Source organism: Podarcis bocagei (assembly GCF_964188305.1).
Source record: "Podarcis bocagei genome assembly, chromosome: Z".
NCBI lineage: Eukaryota > Metazoa > Chordata > Lepidosauria > Squamata > Lacertidae > Podarcis > Podarcis bocagei.
In genome coordinates, this window is record NC_138140.1 from 48929932 (window position 1) to 48952826 (window position 22895).

General features: G+C 45.3%; 1 protein-coding gene across 3 annotated transcripts; it reads right to left on the reverse strand.

Annotated features, from left to right (window-relative positions):
- Positions 1-602: 602 nt before the first annotated feature.
- On the reverse strand, positions 603-22470 carry ZIC3 (Zic family member 3). 3 transcript variants are annotated; one of them, XM_081179030.1, is made up of 6 exons: positions 20227-22470; positions 18565-18728; positions 15354-17193; positions 12373-12544; positions 2676-2757; positions 603-2294 (listed from the first exon to the last, which is right to left on the reverse strand). In XM_081179030.1, exons 1-3 carry the CDS (start codon positions 21419-21421, stop codon positions 17008-17010), a joined length of 1545 nt encoding a protein of 514 aa, XP_081035156.1. In that variant the 5' UTR covers positions 21422-22470; the 3' UTR covers positions 603-2294; positions 2676-2757; positions 12373-12544; positions 15354-17007. The 3 variants fall into 3 exon arrangements, with proteins under 3 accessions (XP_081035156.1, XP_081035158.1, XP_081035157.1); XM_081179032.1 differs by lacking the exon at positions 12373-12544; XM_081179031.1 differs by lacking the exons at positions 2676-2757; positions 12373-12544.
- Between the last annotated feature and the right edge of the window lie 425 nt (positions 22471-22895).

A 22895-nucleotide genomic window follows, 5' to 3' on the forward strand; every position in this document is an offset into this window, starting at 1 on the left:
CACTCACACACCCATCTCTGTCCTCCATGCAGACGCACAAGAGATTGTTATCAGAGTTGAAGGGCACATTTCCATCCAGGCAAAAACACTCGAAAAAAAGCCAGTGAGGAGTGTGGCCTGGGGACAGTTGGGGTGAGTGGGGGGGATGTGGTCTGGAGAGAGTCTGAATGGTCATATAGGAGGTTCAGGCAGGCTCCCTTCAGTCCCTAGGCAGCAGCTCCTCATCACTGTTCTAAATGTTACATCAAATATTGCGAACCCTATGGAATAATACCAACAAAGCTCAGGTGTCCAATTTGCCCCCAGTGTGCAGATTATGCCCAGTCACTGCTGACAAAGCCATTATTTCCCAGTAGCAAGGTTTCAGATAGAGATAAGGTGATGGGGAGCAGAAGCACCCTACTTTTTACACAACAGGAGGAATGTAGTTGAAAAGCCATCATCACAAAGTGAGCATTTTAAACTCTTGTTCCATCTTCCTCATAGCTCCCTCTCCCTCTCTCTCTCTCTCTTTTACTAAGATAACTGCATTCTGCCGACAGCTATTAACATTCCTGGAAATGAAAATGTTCGCAGTAAGATAATGAAAAACAGACACTTAGTAACAGTTTCATTTTGCATGTTTAAATATTCATAACTCTCTTCATAAAACCACATGTTTGCTCTCCTTAATGCTCAGGCAATTGTGTTTATGAAATGTCATATTTCTTGTACGCCTTTTCATTATGTCGTTTGCATTCAGTAGAGCACAACTTACACAAAACACTGAAGCTTTTGCTTTTATGCAAAAAGATTGGTCAAGATTGAGAACCAAAAATTATCAAACCTGTTGACAGGTGCAGGGAGACAGCCTGTCCATCTCAGTACAATAAAAACATTCACCAACATAGCTTTGACTTCAGACTTTGTAGGGGACATCAATAGAGATGTTCAGTGCATTTAACAAGGCATTGTGCTGTTAGAAAAGCATTTTCATTTCTTGGAAGGCAAGCAGATCTATAAAGCAATCTTAACATTAAAGTGAATAGTCCACAAGATTTCCCTCCCCCACTGGGAGAGGGAGAGGTAGAATCCCTTCCTTCTCCACCCCCTCCTGAACATATGTTGAAGATGGAATGGTCTCTGATTTGGCACAGGGTCAATAGACCTGATCCAGGGGCCACAAATCAGGAGCATGGAGTGGATATGGGTGCACAGCCTTTCTGTCACTGGTAAACAGAAACCTTCCCTATCCCAACTTAGCAATGGCCAAATAGATATACCGGTAACTCCAGTGGAGATCCCTCTGTGTGTGCACATGAGCGTGCCCACCTGCAATTTCTGGCATCTGTGTCTGCGCAGATGTGAATTCCAGTGCTGCAAAAGCGAGTCTCTGTGCTGGTTTAGCGCAGTACGCGGGGACTCGCTGAGCAGGCGGCTCGGTTCGGGGTGGCTCATGGGCCAGTTAAACGACCCCCATGGGCCGCTTGTGGCCCAGGGGCCTTAGATTGCTGGCCCCTGCCCTAAGTCCTTGTATTGCACCCCTCTCTGCCTACTGAGACGGGCCCTTCTCCTTCCATAGGGCTAGACTTTCTGCCATCAGGACCACAAAGGCAAATACTAAAAAAAATGTGCAGAGCTCCTGAGACACCCCATTCTTGTGACAGAGATTGTAGCTTGGGGCTGGAACACATGCTTTTCATGAATAAGGTCTCAGATTCATTCCCTGGCATCCCCAGCCAAAATATTCTGTTAGCAGGTAATGGAGATGGCTCCCTCTCTGCATGGAACCCTGGAGAGCTGCTGTCATTATTCAAAGCAAACAGTATTGGACAGAGCAGGAAGGCAGTCTGCCCTGGTTGAAGGCAGATTCCTAAGCTGCCTGCCTATCACCATACTGAAGTTCAGGTTTATGCCTTCCCTATATCTCACCAGGTGGCAAGATATGACAGAAGTGTACATACATGGCCTGGAGAAAGTGAACAGGGAATACTGTTTGCTAGAAACTGCAGTAGGAAACAGTGCTGTTGCACTCAGGTCCTACTTGCAGGTTCTTCCCATCAAGACATCTGGTTGGCCACTGTGAGATCAGGCTGCCAGGTTAGATGGGCTCCTCTTTTGTCCTTATAACTCATTTTTGCTGCATCTGAATTTGATTGGGGTGCATTGGCAGTATTCTGTCTCACTTCCAGTCACCATGATTTAGGAAGGAGATTGACAACCTGAAGCATGTCCAGAGGAGAATGACCAGGATAGTGAGGAATCTGGAAACCAGGTCCTATGAGGAGCAGTTGAAAGAGCTGGGTATGTTTACCCTGGAGAAGAGAAGAAGAGAAAGAGATTACGGTGGTCATCAAATATCAAAAGGATTGTCACAGAAAAAAGTGTTCTCTGTAGCACCAGAGGACAGGAGTAGAACCATCTAAAATTCAAGGACAAGACCATCTAAAATTAAAGGACACAGACCGAAAGTCAATGGGTCTACTATGAGTAGAACTTGGTTGGATTCAACCTCATTGGGTAGAAGCTGTGGCAAGGAGATTTCTGCTAAGGTAACCCCTGGTAACTATAGAAAGTTAAGAGTTCTGGGAATTGGAACACTGAGGGGTAAACTAATATTCCCGGGATTCTTTGGAGGAATGTATGGTGCATAGGATTGGCCCTACAGTGAGGCAATGTGGGGCAGCTTCATATACCTTGAGGGAGGGTGCTGTCTTGTCCTTTGCCTTGGGCAGCAAATTGGCTTGAGCCAGCCCTGATGACGCATGCATACACAGCCTGAAGTTCAAGCAAAGTGGAATCAGGATAAAGTGAAGCAGAAAACGGTCACAAAGCTGAAAAGGGGGAAATCTTCTCAAACACACACCAATTTGGCATGGTGAAATTCAAAGTTTTCATTAAAAAATAAGTGAGTGCTAGCCTCCCAGAAAACATCTGTTGCCTTCTAGAAGAGGGTGGGATGTTTTTAATGTGTTTCTTCCCCCCCCCTTCGCTTTGATGTTATCTAAGGGGGGGGGGGCCTTTCTGGTTGGTTGGTTGGTTGGTTGGTTGGTTGGTTGGTTGTTGCTTTGGATTGCCCTAGGCAAGATAAAGCGACTAACAAATTATAATAATAATAATAATAATAATAATAATAATAATAATAATAATAATTCAAGGGGAAAGGAATGTGGAAACTCTGTCCCCAAAGAGCATCCCACAGTCTAGGTGCCACACTAGACCCTCTCATATCTCATGATATCATCCTTTTCAACAGAGTAAGATAAGCTATTCTGCTGTAAGTCATCAAGAGTTGAGCAAGCAAACCATCAATTATATCTTTCTCCAATTCAGTCCCCTCCAACTATTATTTTTGATAATAATAGTTATTATCAAACTCCAACTCCCATCAACCCCATCCAGCACCCAGGCTTATGGGAAGTGCAGTCTAAAACAACTGGAGAGAACCCGGTTGCCAACTGGTTAGTCTATTGCATACATGGGAGCATCAGCTTTTGGCAACCTTCCTGCTTAGACATTGTAAAAATATTATTTGAAGGTTGTTTTATGTGGGAGAGGGAGGATGTAACTGCATAAAAGTTAAAAACAGTACACTTATTTATTTATTTATTTATTTATTTAGTTTATTTATTTATTTATTCAGTTTATATACCGCCCAAAGATCTCAAGACAGTGTACAACATTAAGAACATGTTTTATGGAGCATGACAATAAAAAAACAATACAAAGCATAATAATAGACAACATAATGATAAAATAATCATAATAACAGTCCCTTCTCCTCTCTCTATCTGTTTCTCTCTCTCTCTCTCTCTCTCTCTCTCTCTCTCACACACACACACACACACACACACACACACACCTTTAACAGGCCATAGATTATTTAATGACCAAAGTCCTGGTTTAAGAGAAGTGTTTTTGCCTGGTGCCTAAAGGCATGTAATGGTGGTGCCAGGCGAGCCTCTCTGGGGACAGCATTTACAGCATTCCACAAACAGTGAGCCACCATGGAAAAAGGTTGTTTTTGTGTTGCTACCCTCCAAACCTCTCGGGGAATGGGGACCTACAGAATGGCTTCAGGTGACAAGCACAGATTGTAGACCTAGCAGGGGCGTAGTGAGGGGGCCAGGAGGGCCATAGCCCAGGCACACGATTTTGAGGGGCCACGAACCAGGCGTCCCCATGTAGGGATCCCTCTTCCACCCTGCCTGCTGCCAGGGGCCTCTGGGCCCCATAGCCAAGCCTGGCCGCCACATCCCTCGCCCACTTGCTGAATGGCCACCTAGCCAGCATTGGGGGGGGTGCACTCTCCAAGGGCCACATCAGCCAGCCAGGCTCCCCACTGTGCGGGCAAGCAGGTGGTGCATTGCAGCCCCATGAACTCTCCATGTCCCATGCCCACCTAGTGGCAATGGCAGCCAGGGCTGGGCTGAGCTGGTGCAGCAGATTTTGCTCACTCTCCGTGCCATGCCCTGGGAGCCAGCAAAGGACGCAGCACCACTGAGAGCTAGGCTTCAACCCTAAAACAATAAAAAAAATGCTTGACACAGAAATAAGTCCTGCTAAAAAGAGAGGGTGAATGCTAAGGCTCATAATGGGTTTAAAATAGCTCTGCATTTAAAGCATCATTATACTGCTTTAAACTGCTTTAAAAAATCCTGGGAATTATAGTTTAAGAGAGAGTTGTTAGGAAAGCCCCGTGCCTCTCACAGAGCTACAGTTCCCAGAATTTCCTGGGAAGAGGGACTGACTGCTAAGTCACTCTGGGAAGTGAAGCTCTTTGAGGGGAATAGGGGTCTCCCAACACTGCTTGGTGATCTTAAACTACATTTCCCAGGATGCTGTTAAAATGGCATCATTGTATTTTAAATGTGTGGTGCAGACGGGGCCTTAGTGTGGAGCAATCAATCAATCATACAGCTCTGCTGGAGATGAGTGGTTAGAACATTAAGAAAAGCCTACTGGGTCAGGCCAATGGTCCTTCTAGTCCTGCATGCTTTTCTCACAGTGGCCAACCAGATGCCTGTGGGAAACATACAAGCAGGACCCGAGCCCTAGAGAACTCTGCTGTCCTATAGTTTCCAGCAACAGGCTTTCAGAAGCATTGCTGCCTCCTGCCCATCGTAGTCATTGATGGCCTTATCCTCAATTATTTAGCTTAGCACAGCCTCCCCCAACCTGCTACCTTCCAAATGCTTTGGACTGCAACTTCTTTCATTCCTGACCATCAAGCGTACTGGCTGAAGGTTTTGGGAGGTGTAGTCCAAATCATGTGATTGGAGAAGGCTGGTTCAGTGCAAGTTGCTGAGCATTTCTAGAAGGTGGTGGATTTTTTTTTTAGAAGGAAATCAAAATTCAGAACCAATAGATTTCAGTGTAGACAAATTATGTATTCAGTACAGTTCTCTTGCCATCATTCTGGCAGAAGAGAAACTTGAAAGTTTTTTCCTAAACCTAAAGGTTAATGGAAATGGATAGATTCCACCACAAATAGCATGTCACTTTTTAGGGTAAAGCAATCCTGAGCTAATATGCTGCATCCAGCTTATATTTGAACCTAATAGTAACCCAGTCATATGTCCACATATATGTAAATTACTTCCTAGGATTTCATGAAGTCAGCTGATCATCCTAATTCCAAAAGGATTATAACATGCCTTTTACTCCAAGCAACACGTGCTATTCTATTGCAAGAGCAACAGTTATAATTTGCCTCGGATTAAAATGCGTTTGTTCAAAATAACCAAAGCAAGAATTACTAACTAGGTTCTTCAGCTGCACCCCTCTCAGAAAAGTTGCTGGGGGGGGGTTGCTTTGGAGGGAAAAAAGCAAGCAAGATCCACTTTGGGTTTACAAGCTAGATATTGCTTGTACTCTGTTTATTTGGATGCCAGTGGACTGGATGAAAACCAGTCCAATGCCAAGAGTGAAACATCACAATACAGTAATGTAAAAATCTTCTTCATTCAAATTAGTTACCAGCATTCACATTATGGAGATAGATACTTGAATACCCTTTACCTAGAAGTAAGCCTCACGGAACTTAATGGGACTTACAGCCATGTATAGTCTAGGACTGTGCTGTGGATGTGCCATTTATACCAGTTTACATTAACATTGTAATATTGGGGTATATGAGGTATTAGGGAAGGACTAGTACCTTTGGTGGGGGCTCCTTCTGGGGTAGTTTGTCCACTGTGGATGGGAAGGGAGCCCATCTAGGAGAAGGAAAATTTTGACCCTAAATCTCCCTTGCCTTGTGGGACATCTTTGGGAGAAGAAAAGGCTGAGTAAACCCTTCACAAATCCAAAGTGGCGTCCCTAGGATGGTTGGATGGCACCTTGTACGCCTCCTTCCAGTAACTCCTGCAACCAAGCTGATGCCAAACATATTGCTCTGCTTTCCTTTGGACCACATCAAGAGGAGGGTATTGTCATTTGGGCAATCCAGGACCTCCATACATACTGCCCAGGCTTGCACCCTGGGGTGGTCACTTCGGTGCTGTAAACACAGAAGTTTGGCGTCATCCCCATAGGGGTATCTATCTCATGACAGGTAGATGCCAACAGCAACATTAACATGGTCTGTTCTACTATCCCAGCATTTTCTATCAGAAGGACTATTGCATAGATACCCAAAAAGAAGGTTGTTTATTAGCTCAAGCTGGTCCTCTTTTCTTCTGGATTAATTAACCTGTTACCCCTGGCTTTGTACTAGAACTAAGATGAATATTTTAAAAAGCAAATTTGCATCTCAAATAGCAGATTAAAACATACTTCAACATTCACTAAGAAGACAGGCAGGGGTGCTGAAATAAAAACAGCCATGTCTTCCATTTTGTCTTAATTTGGTCTTTGGCCTCCTTTGAACAAAGCCTTCTCCCACAGAGCCAGCATAGCCAGGAGGCAGGTGAGGCCCAGACCAGCTCATCCTTTTCACCACTGCAACCTGCTTTTTCACCCACCTCTCACTCTGACACAAAGAACAGAGGTGGTGCGAAAGAGCAGCAGTAGAAACCACTGCCTGCTTGCTCCTCGGCTCTCTGACTGACAAGCTGCAATAATGGCAGTAAAGAGAAATGTTTCTCACCCTCTTTCATCATACTAGAACTTGGGGCCATTCAATGAAGCTGAATGCTGGAAGATTTAGAACAGGGGTGGGGGGATAAAAGACCGTATTTTCCGCTCCATAAGACGCACCCGACCACAAGACGCACCTAGTTTTTGGAGGGGGAAAACAAGAAAAAAAATATTCTGAATCTCAGAAGCCAGAACAGCAAGAGGGATCACTGTGCAGTGAAAGCAGCAATCCCTCTTGCTGTTCTGGCTTCTGGGATAGCTGCACAGCCTGCATTCACTCCATAAGACGCACACACATTTCCCCTTACTTTTTAGGAGGGAAAAAGTGAGTCTTATAGAGCAAAAATATGGTAGTTAAAACCATGGAATTCTCTTGCAGAAGATGCCACCAAATCACCAACTTAGATGGTTTTGAAAGAGAATCAGGCAAATTCATTTAGCATACAGCAAAATCAGTGTCTTACTAGCTATGAAGTTTATGATTTCCCCTCTACTATTGGAAGCAGTATGTCTCTGAATACTAGTTTCTGGGAATTGCAGATATGGAGAGTGCTGTTGTGCACAGGTTCTGTTTGTGGGATTTCCAAAACGTGTCTGGTTGGCTACTGTCAGAACAGAATGCTGGACTGGATGGGCCCTGGTCTGATCCAGCAGAGTGTTCTTATCAGAATATAAGAATGATAGACTCACTGAGTGGGGGTGGGGACTACTTAAATGCCCTCTAATACCTGGAGTCAATAATCACTGTGGATAATCAATAGTGGATGAAGAATAGAAGTTACACCATAGGTCCTTCCAGCTCTGTATTCTCTATGCTGACCAAAAGCTCTAGGATTTCAGAGCTGTAATCTTCTTCAGTCCCATCTGGAAATGCCAGTGATTGAATTTTGCACCTTATACACATTAATAAGACAAATCACAGTGTGTTATATGCCCAAAGAGTAGGTCACCCAGCAGTGTAGCTAGCCGCTCAGGTGCCTGGTGACCCATGGAGGCGGGGCAAGCCTCTCCCACAGTTAGAGCCTCCGCCCGGCTGAGGGAGAGGCAGTAAGCAGACATAAGTCCCACGCTGCCGTTTCAGGCAGTGTGGAACCTGCTGACTCCTAAGCCACCACGTCACTCCTGAAAAGTTTCATGAGCCCATTTAAAAAAGAAAAAACCCACCTTATTTTGTCACACACACTCCCTCAGTGATGACACCTGGGGCGGGCTCCACCCTCCTTCCTCCACCACTGGGTGCCCCAAGAGACACAAAACCTTGAGAAAGGCACATGCATTTCCATAAAACCACACAGAGCAGCTCTCCAATTCAGATATTTGTTCAGTGTTCCGCATAGCAATGCACTCTCAAATATAGCTGTTGTATATTGTCTGGAACAGAGAAATCCTGGTCTACAAAACTCCATCATGCAGTTCTCCACCCACCTTTCTCACTCTCTGGCCCTGCTCACTCCTGGCATGAAGCACCCAGAACAGTTGCCCACAAGGAAATGCAGACCTCAGTCTGAGAAAAGGATTGTCCACCCCTGCCTTTGTCTAACAGAAGCCCTTCAATTCTAGCCAAGTGGAGGCTTCAAATTGTTCAGAAACTTTGCACATGCTCCAAGGCAGCAGCCCAACCCAGCAATAGGCATTGAAATCAATGGGCATTTATGCATTCTCAGCTCTGTTCCTTTCTTAAAATGCTCACTCCTACCAACGGTCGCTTTGTATGATTATGATTCGAGGGCTGAATCCTGATTTCTGGCTGAAATTAAGATGCCTGGCATAGAGTTCCACAAAATGCATCCAGAAGGTCCCCCCTCGGTCAACCCGCTTCCCACAGCATTGCTGATCGGTCTGGCTCCTGCTGCTTTCTCCTGGCTCTCTGCCAAAAAAGAGAGAGCAGCTGCTTTGGGGAGGCCATAGACAGCAACCACAACAACTTCCCCCCTCTCTCTCTCTCCTGCGCCGCACTCCACAGGGTATCCCCCCCCCCCGAAAAATCTTCCGCCATTTGGCTTGAGACTTTGCAAGACCCAGCAATCTCTCTCCACAGTAAGCAGCTTCGTGTACTTATGATGACCTAGGACACCAAAACTGAGCCTTTGAAAATTGCTTTTAAAGGGGACAGAGCTGGGGGGGGGGCTTCTCTCTTCCACACACAGACACACTCCTGGCAATGTAGTCTGCAAGTTGGAATTCTGAATCAGTCTCCTCTGGTTAAATTTTTGCTGTATTAAACAAATAAAGTTGTTGGCTCTCAAAACCATTGCCATATTTCTAATCATCAGTGACTTAAGCAGGGCAAAATGGGAAGAAACTGCAGATTTATGGAGGAAGGGGTTGCTGGCGATGCCTCTCTCTGTGTGTCCAGCTATGGTATTTTCCTGTTGCGTGCAGGAGAAAGGTGAGTTATATTGGGTGCCCATGGCTTTTAAGCCCTTGTCTATCTATAAATAAGCTGTCTTAGCAGAATCCTGAAAGCAACTTGTAGTGGAATGAAAATACAAGCCAATCCAGGCAGCCACTAATGGCAAAGGGCAGGTGTGGGGGTAGTGATAGGGTTGCCAGCTTTTTCAGCAGGACCTGCAGCTGCATCTTTAAAAGCAGCTCAAGGGACCAATATTCCCAAGGCATCCTGTTTCTCTCACCATGCTGTGAAAAGCCTTCCTTACTGGTTTCTGTACTGCGAAAGGCACAATAGCTGTGTTGAGCTGGTTTCTCCTCCGTGGCAGCTGCTAAGAAGATAGATGCAATCTCATTTTGGGCCAAAGTTAAGGTGTGCACCATGCAATTTAGCGAGGCACCTTTGCAAGTATAAACATGCACAAAGACAGGTGGGTGAGTCTGGCAGCCTATATCTTAGCCTCCCCCAACCTGAGGCTTTGGACAACCACCACCATCCACTAGAGCCAGCACAAGAGAGAGCTACATCCCATGGATTTCAACTGAGCTTACTTCCACATTAAAGTATGTGATCCATTGCACTTTAAAATCACAATCCTCTTTGCAAAAAATGCCCAATTCTGTGTTTCCTAGGAAATAAGCACCACTTGTTTTGATGGGATATACTTCTGAGTAAGTGGCCAGAGGCACACTTACTTCAATGCATGGAATCGAAATGCAGAGCTTTCTCTCTGAGTAAACATAAATAGGCCAGGCCAGGCTGCTAAGGCTGCTATCCAATTCAGGTTCACCAGGCAGAGAGTAAAGTCCCATTTAACTCAGTGGGACTGACTTCTGACTTTTCTGATTCAGGGCTACAGAGAGACAAGAGTGCTAGTGGTATTGTACTGGGATCAGATAAATTTAGTTATGTGTGTATTTCTCTTACTCTATTGCATACCCATACAAAGGCCATCAATGAAGGAGGGATTATTCCATCTATTTCAGACTATTGCTAAGGAATACCTACACGTTTGGACAATCGACTGTTCAATAAATGACAATCCTTATAGCATTGATATATATGCTTATTGTGGATCTTAACACACAAAGAATGAACAGGGTGCACCAGATGTGCATGCCAAATGCCATAGCCCTTTGCTAAATGAAATAAAGGATATCTGACCTGGGATTGAAATATTGCACTAATACAAGATATTTAAGAAAAAGCTACACCACAGAAACATACTTTCAAAATGCACTGGAATTCTTTAATATATCTGCCCTGGCAATTTAGGCTACAGTCCTGTATCATACACATAATTACCTGGGAGCAGGCCACATAGATTACACCTAGTAAGGCATCCATAAGGTTGTACTGTTAACATTGGACATACCTAAGAGCAGATCTTGTCCAATGCAAACCTAGGCATGTTTACTTAGAAATAAATCACACTGAGCTCAGTGGGACTTACTCCTAGGTGAGTGAGAATAGGATTGCAACCTAAGCCTTGCTGTAAAGCTTCCAACACACACAGAAATATTTTTCAACATTCAAATATGAAAGGGTACTCTCTTGCTCCCGTACACCAATTTTATAGCCCCCACCAAGCCAATTTTTCATGGAACCATCAAAGAATTTAGAAGGAATGTGGTATGGGGGGGAGGACCCTTTCCACCTTTAATTTTCCCATCACTTCATATTTCTCTACTTCCTGAGCAAGGTCTCAACCTCCAGAATGGAACACAAACATGGATGAGCTGGAAAATCTCATTCACAGAGACAGGCAAGTATCAGTAGCACCTTTTCCTGGACTCTGCATATTGCACCATCCATCCAAGTGCCTCATCCCCACTTGCAACACAAAGGAATCCAAAGGAAGAGACTCAAGTACTAGTCTCCTCATGCAGATTTCTGGCCATGCAACAATCCCCTGGGGATGGGGAAGGAAATGAGGGATGGGGAGATATACAAGAGCATGCCCACAGGCCACAGAATGCATCAAACTAATAAGTAAACCAGCTTTCATGAGAAAAGTGGTGCAGTTCAGATCTATTGAAATAAAGGCTGCACTCTTGTGAGTAAACCCCACTGAAAAGTTGGGTGTGTGCTTCTGAGTAAACGTGCATTGGATTATACATTGGCTAGCATTTTATCCAGTAACCTCAAGAGCGTTGTTGACAGTAACCCTTAAACATCTACATTGTTGCTATGGCCATATTTAAGAACAGGAAGCATTAACAACAAGACATAATAATGTAACAGTAGACTGTCAAAAATAATTGTACATCAATGACAAAACATACACAGTGTTTTCTTATTTATAATATCAGGCCCACTCTATCCAAAGTGATGCCTTTCTAAATCCCACTGATTTTTAGCTGAAGAATTGCACACAGGTGCTTAAAGTGTAATCCTCTCTACATGTCTACTCAAAAGTATGTCTTACTGTGTTGCAAAGCTCTTACTGCTAGGGATTTGGGTACAGAATTGTAGTCTATTGAGTTGCAAATGCTATGAATGCTGACATGAGAGTAAGTCCCACTTAAATTAGTGAGACTAACTTCTATATCATTATGCTCAGAACCACCCTGATTTTTTTAAATAAACCAATATTCCAGATGTTGTTGAACTCTAAATCCCATCAGTCCCTGCCAGTATGGCCAATGGTCAGGGGTTATGGGAGTTGTAGTCCAACAAATACCTGGAGGGCCACAGGTTCCTCATCCCTGAATTAAATATCTGATTTCTTTGTGTGAAATGTCAGAAACTGGAAAATAAAACCATAATGATAATCCTAAACAATAAATAGGTGGAGGAAGGGTTCCATATCATGGGATTCAGATTAACAGACCGTCCACTGCAACCAGTCAGCAATTTTATAGCCAATTCCTCCCCCAGGAAAAAAAATCCTCCAGGGAGGCTATGTTCACAAAAAGTCTCACCTTTTTAAGATTTTCCCTTATCCAAATGCAGAGTTACTTCCTGAACTGCAAAACTGGTAATAATAATTTTAAAAATCCTACATGGTGATCAGGTCCACAGGGAGTGATTTCCTCCTGGTCTGTTCTGCACATAGCAAAGGAAATACTTTCACAGCAAGCCCACAAAGAAATGCTGCAGGAAAAAAATATATTATATACTAATAAAAAATAATTACATATTTTATGTATGTGCTTAAACAAATGGGGAACGAGAGAAATAAATTGCAAAGAAAAGATTAAAAGGGCAAAATTCTCCATTTCAAAGAGGCAAACTTCCAATCTCTCTGTCTGTATCCTCTGTAGATCCAGCCTGTGAGACTTCACTACAAAAGGTCACAGTGATGCCACTTGCTGCCTAGTACCTACATTTACTCAGAAGTCCCACTGGCTTTAGTGGTGCCTCCTCAGCTCAGCATGGCCACACTTCCAAACATACTGATTGCAGTGTAAAGCCATTCCCAAGGAGCAAGCCCCATTGAGTTGGATGGACGGGGACTTATCTCTGAGCCAACATGCTCGGTACAAAAGTGTTGCAGCGCAATGCTAGGCATTTCTACTCGGAAGCAAGCACTACTGCATTCCATAGGACTTGGATTGCAGCCTCACATCACAAGCCCATGCCTGTCTACTCAAGAGATAAGTACATAGGAAGGAAACCCTGCCTTACTACCAATGTAGTGTCTGGGTGGAGACCAGGGTTCAGGTGCCGGGTCAGCCATGAAGCATTCAGGGTGACCTTGGGGCAGCCCCCCCCCCATTTGGAACCCTACCTGGCTGAGTTGTTGTGAGGATTGAAAAATGAGGAAGGGGAGAGCAGCAAGCAGGTGGGGTGTATGGAAATAAATAAATCCAATCAATTAACTGACTAGAGAGTAGGCCCCACTCTGCACTGCAAGACGGACTTCTGAGTAAAGATTCTGGCTGTCACTGAACAAAAATAAAAGCTGCTCCATAATTATTCCTCACCCCATCTCCCTTGCCTGGCCGAGGGCTTGAACTGCGGAAGGGGCCTTTGGCTGAGCAGGCCAGGAGGTTTTCCTCATTGCCAAGTTCAGACTGAGGTACAGGGGCCGCTCGAGGCAACCTACCCCCAAGCCAACTGGGTCTGCAAAGTGAAGTGTGTGTTGTGGGGGCGGGAAGAGTGGGTGGACGTAACTTTCTGAGTTGCCTCTGCGAAGGTGGCGGGTCAGGATGGGAAGCCTAGTCTCCCCATCCTTATTAACAATCTTCCCCTCCTTTGACTGAACTAACACACACACACCCCTCCCCGTGAGAAGCATCCAAACACCACCGTTGCCTGGAGCAGGGGGGGAAACAGCCAAAGTGGCTGGGAGGGAGGGAGGGTCTATTCTCGCCCTCCCGATCACCTCCCTCTCTCTCCTCCGCCCCCCCCCCCCCCACGCCTTCAAGAGAACAGCCTTGGAAGCAGATTACTGTATTCCCTAGACTCAACGGCTCTTGTCTCTACACACGAACGCCTTTGGAATCGGAATATTCCAGGATATTCCGCCAGGATATTCACACACACACCCCTCCTTTCAAAGAAAAAAAGAAAAGCCTGGTCGTTTAATCCGAAGCGGCCTTGATTCGGTTTGTTCCGACGGTTCCCAGCGAGTAAAAGCCAACGCTAAAATCATTAAGACTCTAGTTCACCAAAGCAGTCCAGAATTGAGTCCCTTGTTGTATTCTGTGTAGCCACGGATTCCCCACGTGCCCTCAGGTTTCTGTGCAAAACCGCTTCGGTTTCCCCCCTAGGGCTGGATCCGGCTATACAAAAGCGCGAATGGTTTGTTTGTTTGTGTTAAAAAAAAAAAAAAAGCATTGCCGGCAAGGAAATCCGATTTAATGCGTGGTCGGGAGATTTGCGGGTTTAAAAATAAAATAAAATTGCAGGCCTGGTCTCTGGCAGCCAGCGGGGCTAGCTTTTGAAACTCGGAGAAAAGTTTTTTTAAAAACTTTAAGCGCAAGCGAGAGGCCTCCCGGAGACTGCAATGACCAACTGAGATCAATTGAGCCAGAAAATTAGCCTACAAGCCAATTTCATTCATTTGACTCCCAAGAATCCTCAACGGGCTAAAATCAAGAGGCTTCTAATTAGTACTAGCTTCTTTGTAAATTTTCTACCTCCAAAACAACAAAATCCCTTTCTCAAAATCCATGTGTTGTTTCCTGGATACCATGTGGTTGTTTCCTGGATACCTTATATTCAAAAGGGGGGGGGGAGTTGAAGCCAGGTGCAAGTCCTCTTGACTGATTATTTAGGCATCAATGCTACCATGCATTTTCAGTACACATATTTCTGATATCACAATGCTAGAGGAACATGACCTAAAGCCCAGATGAACATGGATTATATTTGACCAACCAACAGATGGAAGACACCTAGTGAGACCCTTTCCACCAAGTGTATTTAGCAATAAATCAGTAGAAATGCTGTACTACAAAGAGGCCCTAATTTTTTTGCGCACATTTTCCTCAACCCCCTACACACGCACACACTCACAATATAGCTGCCAACTACAGATGCAGCCATGCATAGCCCCCACTTCCCCTTCTATGACATTTTAGTTTTTATTATCAATATTCTTTACAATGCTGTATAATAATGGAATGCTTCAAAGTGCAACATATATTTTTTTTAAAAAAAGAAACAATAATTCACATTCTGTGCTCAGTTAATAGAGAACCACATCAACCATTACCAACTTGAGAGTAAGTCCCACTGAAAAATTAAAGAGCCTTGCCTCCTGTTAGTTTAGTTTAGGACACAGAATAAGACATGAAAACTACCTAGATAGGCAGGAAGGCAGGCAGGCAGGCAGAATATTAATATGGGACTGTGAAATTAATTTGGGAGTGTATTTTTGTTCACATTCACCAAAGACACACATAAAGCATATTTCCCATAGGCACCCATAATTCAGAAAACTAATTCCGTTTACCTTTTGGTGTTTACATGTGTCTGTCAAGGCAGATTTGGAGCCTCTAGCTCCTCCCCTTCTTCGTTTGAAGTTCAAGATGTCCAGGCCACTAAGTGAATTGTGAACCCCATGTGTGGTGGAGGAGATTCCAAGAAACCATTATAAGACATTTGCAGTGAGGACAGGCAGGTCATCATCTAAACAGGGGTGGGAGCAGGGAGACACACACACACACACACACACACACACACACACACACACAGAACCCTCTTTCTTCCCTCCGACCCACCCGTGGTGAGAAAGAACCAAACACCATAAACCTTTCAAGCAGGGGTGGAAGGGAGGCAGGGGTGGTCAGCATTTCACATAAATAAAGGAAAATTGGAAGTGAGGTGATGAGATCTAGCAAATTGGGAAGCATTTTACAAAATGGAAGACACACCCCTTGCTTCTTTTTAGATTTGCTTTTTGCAGCTGTGAGCCCCCCCCCCCAAAAAAGGCAGAAATTTTGAAAAAGGGTTGAGGGAGGGAAAAGATAGAAGGAGAACATTGGAAAGAAATGGATTCTACTGTGTTATTTCCAAAACAATAAACTTTTAATGCTAAAGCAGTTATATAACCAAAAAGCTGTACAGAGTTTGTCTGGATTTTGTTTGTTTGTTAGAAAACAAAATTTCTTCTTTTTTGTGGGGTTTTTGTTTTGTTTTTTTCCTCATAAATATGTTTCCGTTTCCGGCACTTCTCTCAATAATTAAATTACAATTGATAAATATGGCATCATGGATATGTATTTACAAAAAAAAGTTATTACAAAAAGGCAACTGTTTATACTAAACCGCCATGAGCTGAGTGAAATTAAGATTACATTTCCCCCTCCTGAAAAACATACTGAAGAACACCCCTGGCCCATTCTCAAATCAGATGAAATACATTCACAAGTGTAATGTTTTAGAGAGTGAGAAAAAGGTAGGAGAAAAAGAGACAGAAAGACGGAGAAAGAGAGAGAAAGAAAGATTTCAAGACAATACAGGACTTTGGCAAGTTTTAAGACTGTGGTTGTTGTTTTTTCTTATTATTTTTAATAATCACAACTAAGGCCAAGGGGAAAAGTCAGTTTTCTGTTTTTCAAAATCCAACCCCTCCAAAAAAGAGAGAGAGAGAGAGGAGGGGGTATATATCTATTGGAAGTTAAATCATAAAGTGTAAAAGTCAGTTCGTTGTTTTTCAACATCCCACCCCAAAAAGGAGTGGGTATATATCTATTGGAAGTATATATTTACAAAAGGCAAGAATGTTGGGAAATAAAGGGAGTGGTATTGAAAGGTGAGTTGGAAGAGGGATTTAAAAAAAGAAAAAGAAAGAAATAACCATCAATGCAGAAAAATCCTGAGAAAAATAGAGACAAAGTCCAGCCTCCGGCTTTTGGATAGGGTTAAAAAAAAAAATCACACCCTTGCCACCACTTGTTTGTTGTTGCTGCTGCTGCTACTGTAGTTGTTCCTCCTTCATTTTTATTTTATTTTATTTTTTATTTTTTGTCCTGCAAACTCCAATGACAGGCCAAAGATGAATCCAGTGTCCTTTGATGTCAACAGGAATGCTTTTGGTACAGTCTGGTTAGTCTGGGTTTTGTTGTTGATTTTGTGGGGGAGGAGAGGAGTTGAATTTGTCCTCATCAGACATACCACTCATTAAAGTTGGGGGGCAGTTCTTGGTTGTGGCTGGGGTTGGCAGTCTGAACAGCTGCTGGTGGTGGTTTGCTGGAGTCCTTGCTGCTGGCAGCCACAACGGCTGGCGGGGTGGAGGACTCGTAGCCAGAACTAGCCGCCGGAGAGGATTCCGACCCTTGGCTCTCATGGACCTGAAAAAAGAAGGCAGAGACAATTGGTACAAGTCCAAGAGCAAGGAACTCTCTTCTTTTTTGCCAGTGGACAGAAGGGGAGAGTTGATTTACAGTGAGCCACCAATCAGTGTATGTGTATATATACACACACACAAACACAAAATTCATTATCTACCTATTTGTTTATTTTTAGAAAATTACTGGATAAGTGGAAAATATGGCCAACCTGCCAAGCTGATCCCATAATTAAATATGGGATGGAAAGGGTAAATTCTGGAAGAAATCCCCAACAACAACACCTTCTATAAAAACAGAAACATTATTAGCACATTATTAGATTAGCACACTATACTGGAAATCAGAGCACTGTTTTATACCTAGTGGCTTCAAGCACTACTGTTCGCTATAAGTGATTTTTAAAAAAGATTTTATATTTCAGGAGCAGATTATATATGTATATGCACTTAATATTTTAAATATGTGTGGATGGATATCAGATGACTCTGCACTCCGTTCCAACCCCCCACACTCTCACAAACTCAGCGGCCAAATTTACTCATTCATAAACCAGGATTGGAAGCTTAGCAACTATACATGATGAAATGTTATTTAACAAGGGAGAACAAACCAGGCACTTGAGACAAACTGCTCCTTGTGCAAGACGGCCCCCTCTCTGGCCAAGCCAAAGCCTTTTGAAAATTACAAAATAAAAAATAAAAATTTAAAAACAGCATGCGCAATTCCTTTTATTTCCATCTCACTGAGAAAATCATTACTTGAAAGCCCAGGGAAGAGCCTTCTACTTTTTCACCAGCAGAATAGCCAGGGGTTTTTTCAATATGGAAATGTATCAAACTGGAAGGTTATACACACAGAAAAACACTCCATGGGTGTATATGTCCAGACACACAAAATCAGCATATGGGCATAGGATTATGCATAAAATATACATACATGTATAACTATATAGATTGATACATGTGTAATTAATTACATACATAATATAAATGCACATGAAGGCACATGCATATATAGTTCCAATTACATAAGCAGATGGGCAAACATAAATAACTATAGAGCCATATTATGTATTTTGTACACATGTATAATATAAATAGGTATGCATTCAGGAATATTACAGATGCTCTCAAACACACAAATTAATAAATTAATAAAAATTTGATAAATTGATAAGCATATATAACTATAAACCACACACACGTGGCTTTTATTTATATCTATAGAAACAGAAACAGAAATACAGATGTGTCTGTAAACCTTCGCTCTATATGCCCACACACTACATGAGAGCGGGGGAAGAGGGTGGTCAGATCTCACCAAATTAAGGGAGCCATGGCAAAAGCAAGGTCCCCAGGAGGAATCCTTTACCTTCATGTGCTTCCTTAAGGAGCTGGGGTGGGTGTAGGACTTGTCGCAGACTTTGCAGATGTATGGCTTGTCTGATGTGTGGACGTGCATGTGCTTCTTTCGGTCGCTGCTGTTTGCAAAACGCCGGTCACAGCCTTCAAACTCACACTTAAAGGGCTTTTCTCCTGCAAGTAAAAAATAATAAATAACCAGAGATCGGGCCACTTGTTTCGTAAAGAAGAGGTACAGTAGTAGGATGGGGGTACAGAATGGTTTAGGGCTTTTCCCACTAATTCCCCACTCCCTTTCTCTCTTATCACACATAAGCACACCTTTTCTGCCTACAGCAAAACTTTCTTCTTTTTCTTTGCAGCTTTTGGGCTCCCTGCTGCTCCTCTGCCTCAACTCTCTCGCTCTTTGTACACAGACAGGTTTCTGAATTTTAATTTTTTTAAAAGTAGGAGAGAGCAAGGAGGAGCCAAGGGCTCTGGGCTGGTGAAGGAACAGCAGACAGTTCTGAGACAACAGAGTTTTGAAACTTTGCAGTTCAATTAAAGGGCCCTTTTAATTTCTGCCTTTGAAATGCTACGGGCTTTCCTTAAGATGACTGTTAAAAATGAGATGAGAATTGGATGCTTAGATTTGGGGCAGGAAGAAAAGGAGGGGAGGGGAGAGAGAGAAAGCGGAGAAGAAAACTCCCCTGAAGATAAATTGTGGACATCCAGACAGTTTTATAAGATGTCCTCAAGAAGGCAATAATGTGTGTTGGATTGCTGTTTCCGTCTAATTCTACGTTAGTTTTTTTGTAGAGGATAGAACCGTTTATTTCTCTTTTTTCCATGCTTTTTTTTTTAAAAAAAAAGAATGCTTTGGACAAAAAGTATCAGTGATTTAATTAGAAGATGTGCCAATCAAGGCATTAAGAGAGCGGACGAGAGCGGAAGTAACCGAAAATTAGATTGCATTAGCATTTGTATGGTTTCCTCAACAGGATGTCTGAGGAGAGCTCAGTCTCTTTCTCTTTCTCGCAAAAAGCAACACACACACAGCTCCAATGAATTTTGTGTCCCTCGCATTACATCCAGAGGGAGAGAACTCCATGAGAGGGACGAATGCGGGGGGGGGGGGCGTGTACAGGGGTGGCTAAAGAGTTGCAGATGAAAAGAAAGCTTCGGAAATATCAATTCAGAAGTAAAAGGAAAGTTTAAAAAAAAATCAGTCAGGAATTATTTCTCTTCTCGTTTGAAATCGGCAAGGAACCTCCGTGAAACTGACTTTCACCGCGTGGGGGTGAAAAGAGTATTTTAAACGCCTAAACACAAATAGGCAAAAGCAAACCACTCGTTTTATATAGTTTCAGATTATTTCTACCCCACCTTCCCCAAGCCCTGATCCTTCGGACCTCCAGAGCCATACAGAGCAACCTTTTGGCGCGCTCTGCTTTTTTTAAAAAAATCTCTACCCAGAACAAATCCAAAAATATTAAAAATAAGAATCTGGAATTTTAGTTTTGTTGCTCTTCTGCTCAGGATTATTGCTGGATAGATAGATGCATACAACTGTATTGGTGGGTATATATTGTTGGATATATACATACATATATATATATACACACATATATACATATGTACATACATATATACATGTCCAAGGGTGGTGTGCCAAGGGTGTGCCTCGCCTTACCTGTGTGCGTCCTCTTGTGGATCTTGAGGTTCTCCGACCTGGCGAAGATCTTCCCGCAGCCGGGAAAGGGACACGGGAAGGGCTTCTCGCCGGTGTGCACGCGGATGTGGTTGACGAGTTTGTATTTCGCTTTGAAGGATTTGCCCTCGCGGGGACATTCCTCCCAGTAGCAGATGTGGTTGTTCTGCTCGGGGCCTCCGACGTGCTCCATGGTGACGTGGGTGACCAGTTCGTGCATGGTGCTGAAAGTCCGGTCGCAGCTCTTTTTGGGTCGGCTCAGCGGCGGCTGGTGAGGCTGCTGTTGCTGATGCGGAGGAGCCGCAGGCTGCGACAGCTCCTCGATCCATTTGCAGGAGAGCTCCTGTTTGATGGGCTGCCGCATGTAGCGGAAAAAGGCTCCCGCGCCGTGGTGGTGGTGACGGTGGTGAGCCGCGGCGGCGGCGGCCGCCACATTCATGCCCCCCATGTTCACATTCATGGGGCTGTAGTTGTGGAACTGAGCCGCGCCCCCATAAGGGTCCGCGCGGGGGCTGGAGACTCCTCGGTACGTCTCCGGCCTCCCGAAAAAGTCCCCTCGCAAGCCCAGGTGCATCTGCCCGTTCTCCACGTGCCCGGTCGGGGAGGTGTGGCTGGGGTTCTGATCGTGCAAACTCGGGAACAGCAAGTAGCCGCCAGGGCTGTCCGGGATGCCCGGAGGAGCGTGGAGCCCGCTGGGCGCATTGCCGCCGAAGAGGCCGTGCTGAGCTGCAGCCGCAGCCGCCGCCGCGGATCCCCCTCCTCCGCCACTGCCGCCGCCGGCAGGGGAATCCCCGAGCGCGGATCCCCCGCGGTTGCGGAAGAGAAAGTCCCGCGTGGAGTTGAAAGCGGCCGCGGCGGCTGCGGCGGCGTAAGAGGAAGGCACCTGGCCGGCGTGGTGAGGGTGAGGCGGGTGCGGAGGGTGGCGGTGATGGTGATGGTGCGGGTAGCCCGACGCTTGCGGCGTGAAAGCAGAGCCTTGTCCCGACGCCAGCTCGTGGGGCGCTGGGCTTATTTTAAAGGACGAGTCCCCGAAGGGGTGGTTGAGCCCCATGGCCGCAGCGGCGGCGGCGGCAGCGGCATCGCGGTTCGCCATGTCGTGCGGGTGGTGGCACGGCGCTCCGAAGCCCCCGACTCCCAGCGTGGGGAACTGAGGCCCGCCGTCTAACAACATGGTCATAGTCCGCCTTGAGAGATGCAGCAGAAGCAGAAGGAAGAGGAACCGCGGGGAAGATGAAGAGGACGAGGCGGCCCCACGACGGCGATCTCCTCCCGCGTCTCCTTTTCGCCCCCTTTCCTGCCCCCCTCCCCAACTTCCAAATAACAACAACACGAGCTCTTCAAAGCTTTCGATCTCCCCCTTCTCTCTCTCCCCTCCCCACTACTAGCTCAGCCCCACACAATGGAGAGACAGGCAGGAGGGCTCGCGCGCCAGCCCCACGAATCCCGCATTCACACGCGCTCCAAACCTTTCACAAATAAGTGGGTGGGGGGTTGGAGAGAAGAAGAGAGGGGGTAGAGAAAACAACAACTGAACAACACCCGCTCCCCAAAAAACAGTCCCCCCAAACCCCACCCACTAGCCCTAAAGGGCTACGAACCCTCTGTCCCCCCCCCCCACAGACTCGCACACACAACCCCTGGGGGGATCCCCGCTGCCTCTTTCCCCTCCTGCCTTCCAGGAGGGCGCCCTCCACTCCAACTGAGCGACGTCCTTGCACTGGCTAAAGTCAGGCGCTCCTCCCTTCCTAACACATATGGAGAGGGGGGGAGAAAGAAAAAAGAGAGGGAGAGGAAGGGCGAGGGACGCTGAGAGGGAGAATACCCAACTCCGAGAGGCAGCTTCCCTGCCAGCCAATGGGGAACCGCCTGGCTAGCCGTCACCTGACCCCCAGCTGGCCTGCCCATTGGACCAAACCCGCCTGATTGACAGCGTTTAACATTGAATATGGCAGCTGCGTTTAAGCCCTGCGCTCTGATTGGCCCGGCTGGGTTTAGTGAGGCGCAGGTAAGGTTAAAGGGTGTCCGCCAACCCCCAAATGTTTTGTTTACTGGAGATGCAACGGGGGGCTTTTGCGGGGGAGCAGAGAAGAGGGCTTGGGGGTGGAGATGATGGTCCTGGGTTTAGGGGCAAATTACTTGTGCATCATTCTTACCCAGCCCAAAGCAGAAAGGGAGGGGGAGAAAGGATGACGCTCTGCGTGTATAGTCCGATTCCATCAACCGCTGCGCCGTTAATATTTAGGAAGAAAATTCCAAATCCTTTGAAGCTGTCCCTGCATTGCCCCCACCACGCGCATTTGCCCCTTATAGGACTCCCTTTGCTTCCCTTCAGCCCTCACCATTTCCGTTTGTTTTTGTAACAATTCCTCGAAAGCACTGTAGCAACACACTTCTCTTGTAAAATAAAATAATAACAAGAAAAGTCTTTAAAGAAAAGGAGGGGAGGAAAACCGGAGTGGGAGTGGGGGGAGAGTTGAACTTACAGAGATAAAAAACTTAAAAGACAGGGCAAGATGCTTCCAAAGACGTCAGAACTCCCCATATTTTCGTGCCTTGGGGCAGGCATGGCAGCGAGACCGACGAGGAAGGACGCGGGTCTATCCCCGATGGCACCGCGTTCAAAGCGGGGACTCTTTAAACCTGAGATGATT

What these genes read in the sequence shown, in the direction of transcription:
- ZIC3 (XM_081179031.1), bottom strand. Translation starts at nt 21,421, where the DNA reads ATGACCATGTTGTTAGACGGCGGGCCTCAGTTCCCCACGCTGGGAGTC. An exon ending in CCACAAGAGGACGCACACAG is followed by an intron (nt 18,729 to 20,226) that starts GTAAGGCGAGGC and finishes TTTTACTTGCAG; the next exon opens with GAGAAAAGCCCTTTAAGTGT. An exon ending in CCTTAAGGAAGCACATGAAG is followed by an intron (nt 17,194 to 18,564) that starts GTAAAGGATTCC and finishes TTCTTTTTTCAG; the next exon opens with GTCCATGAGAGCCAAGGGTC.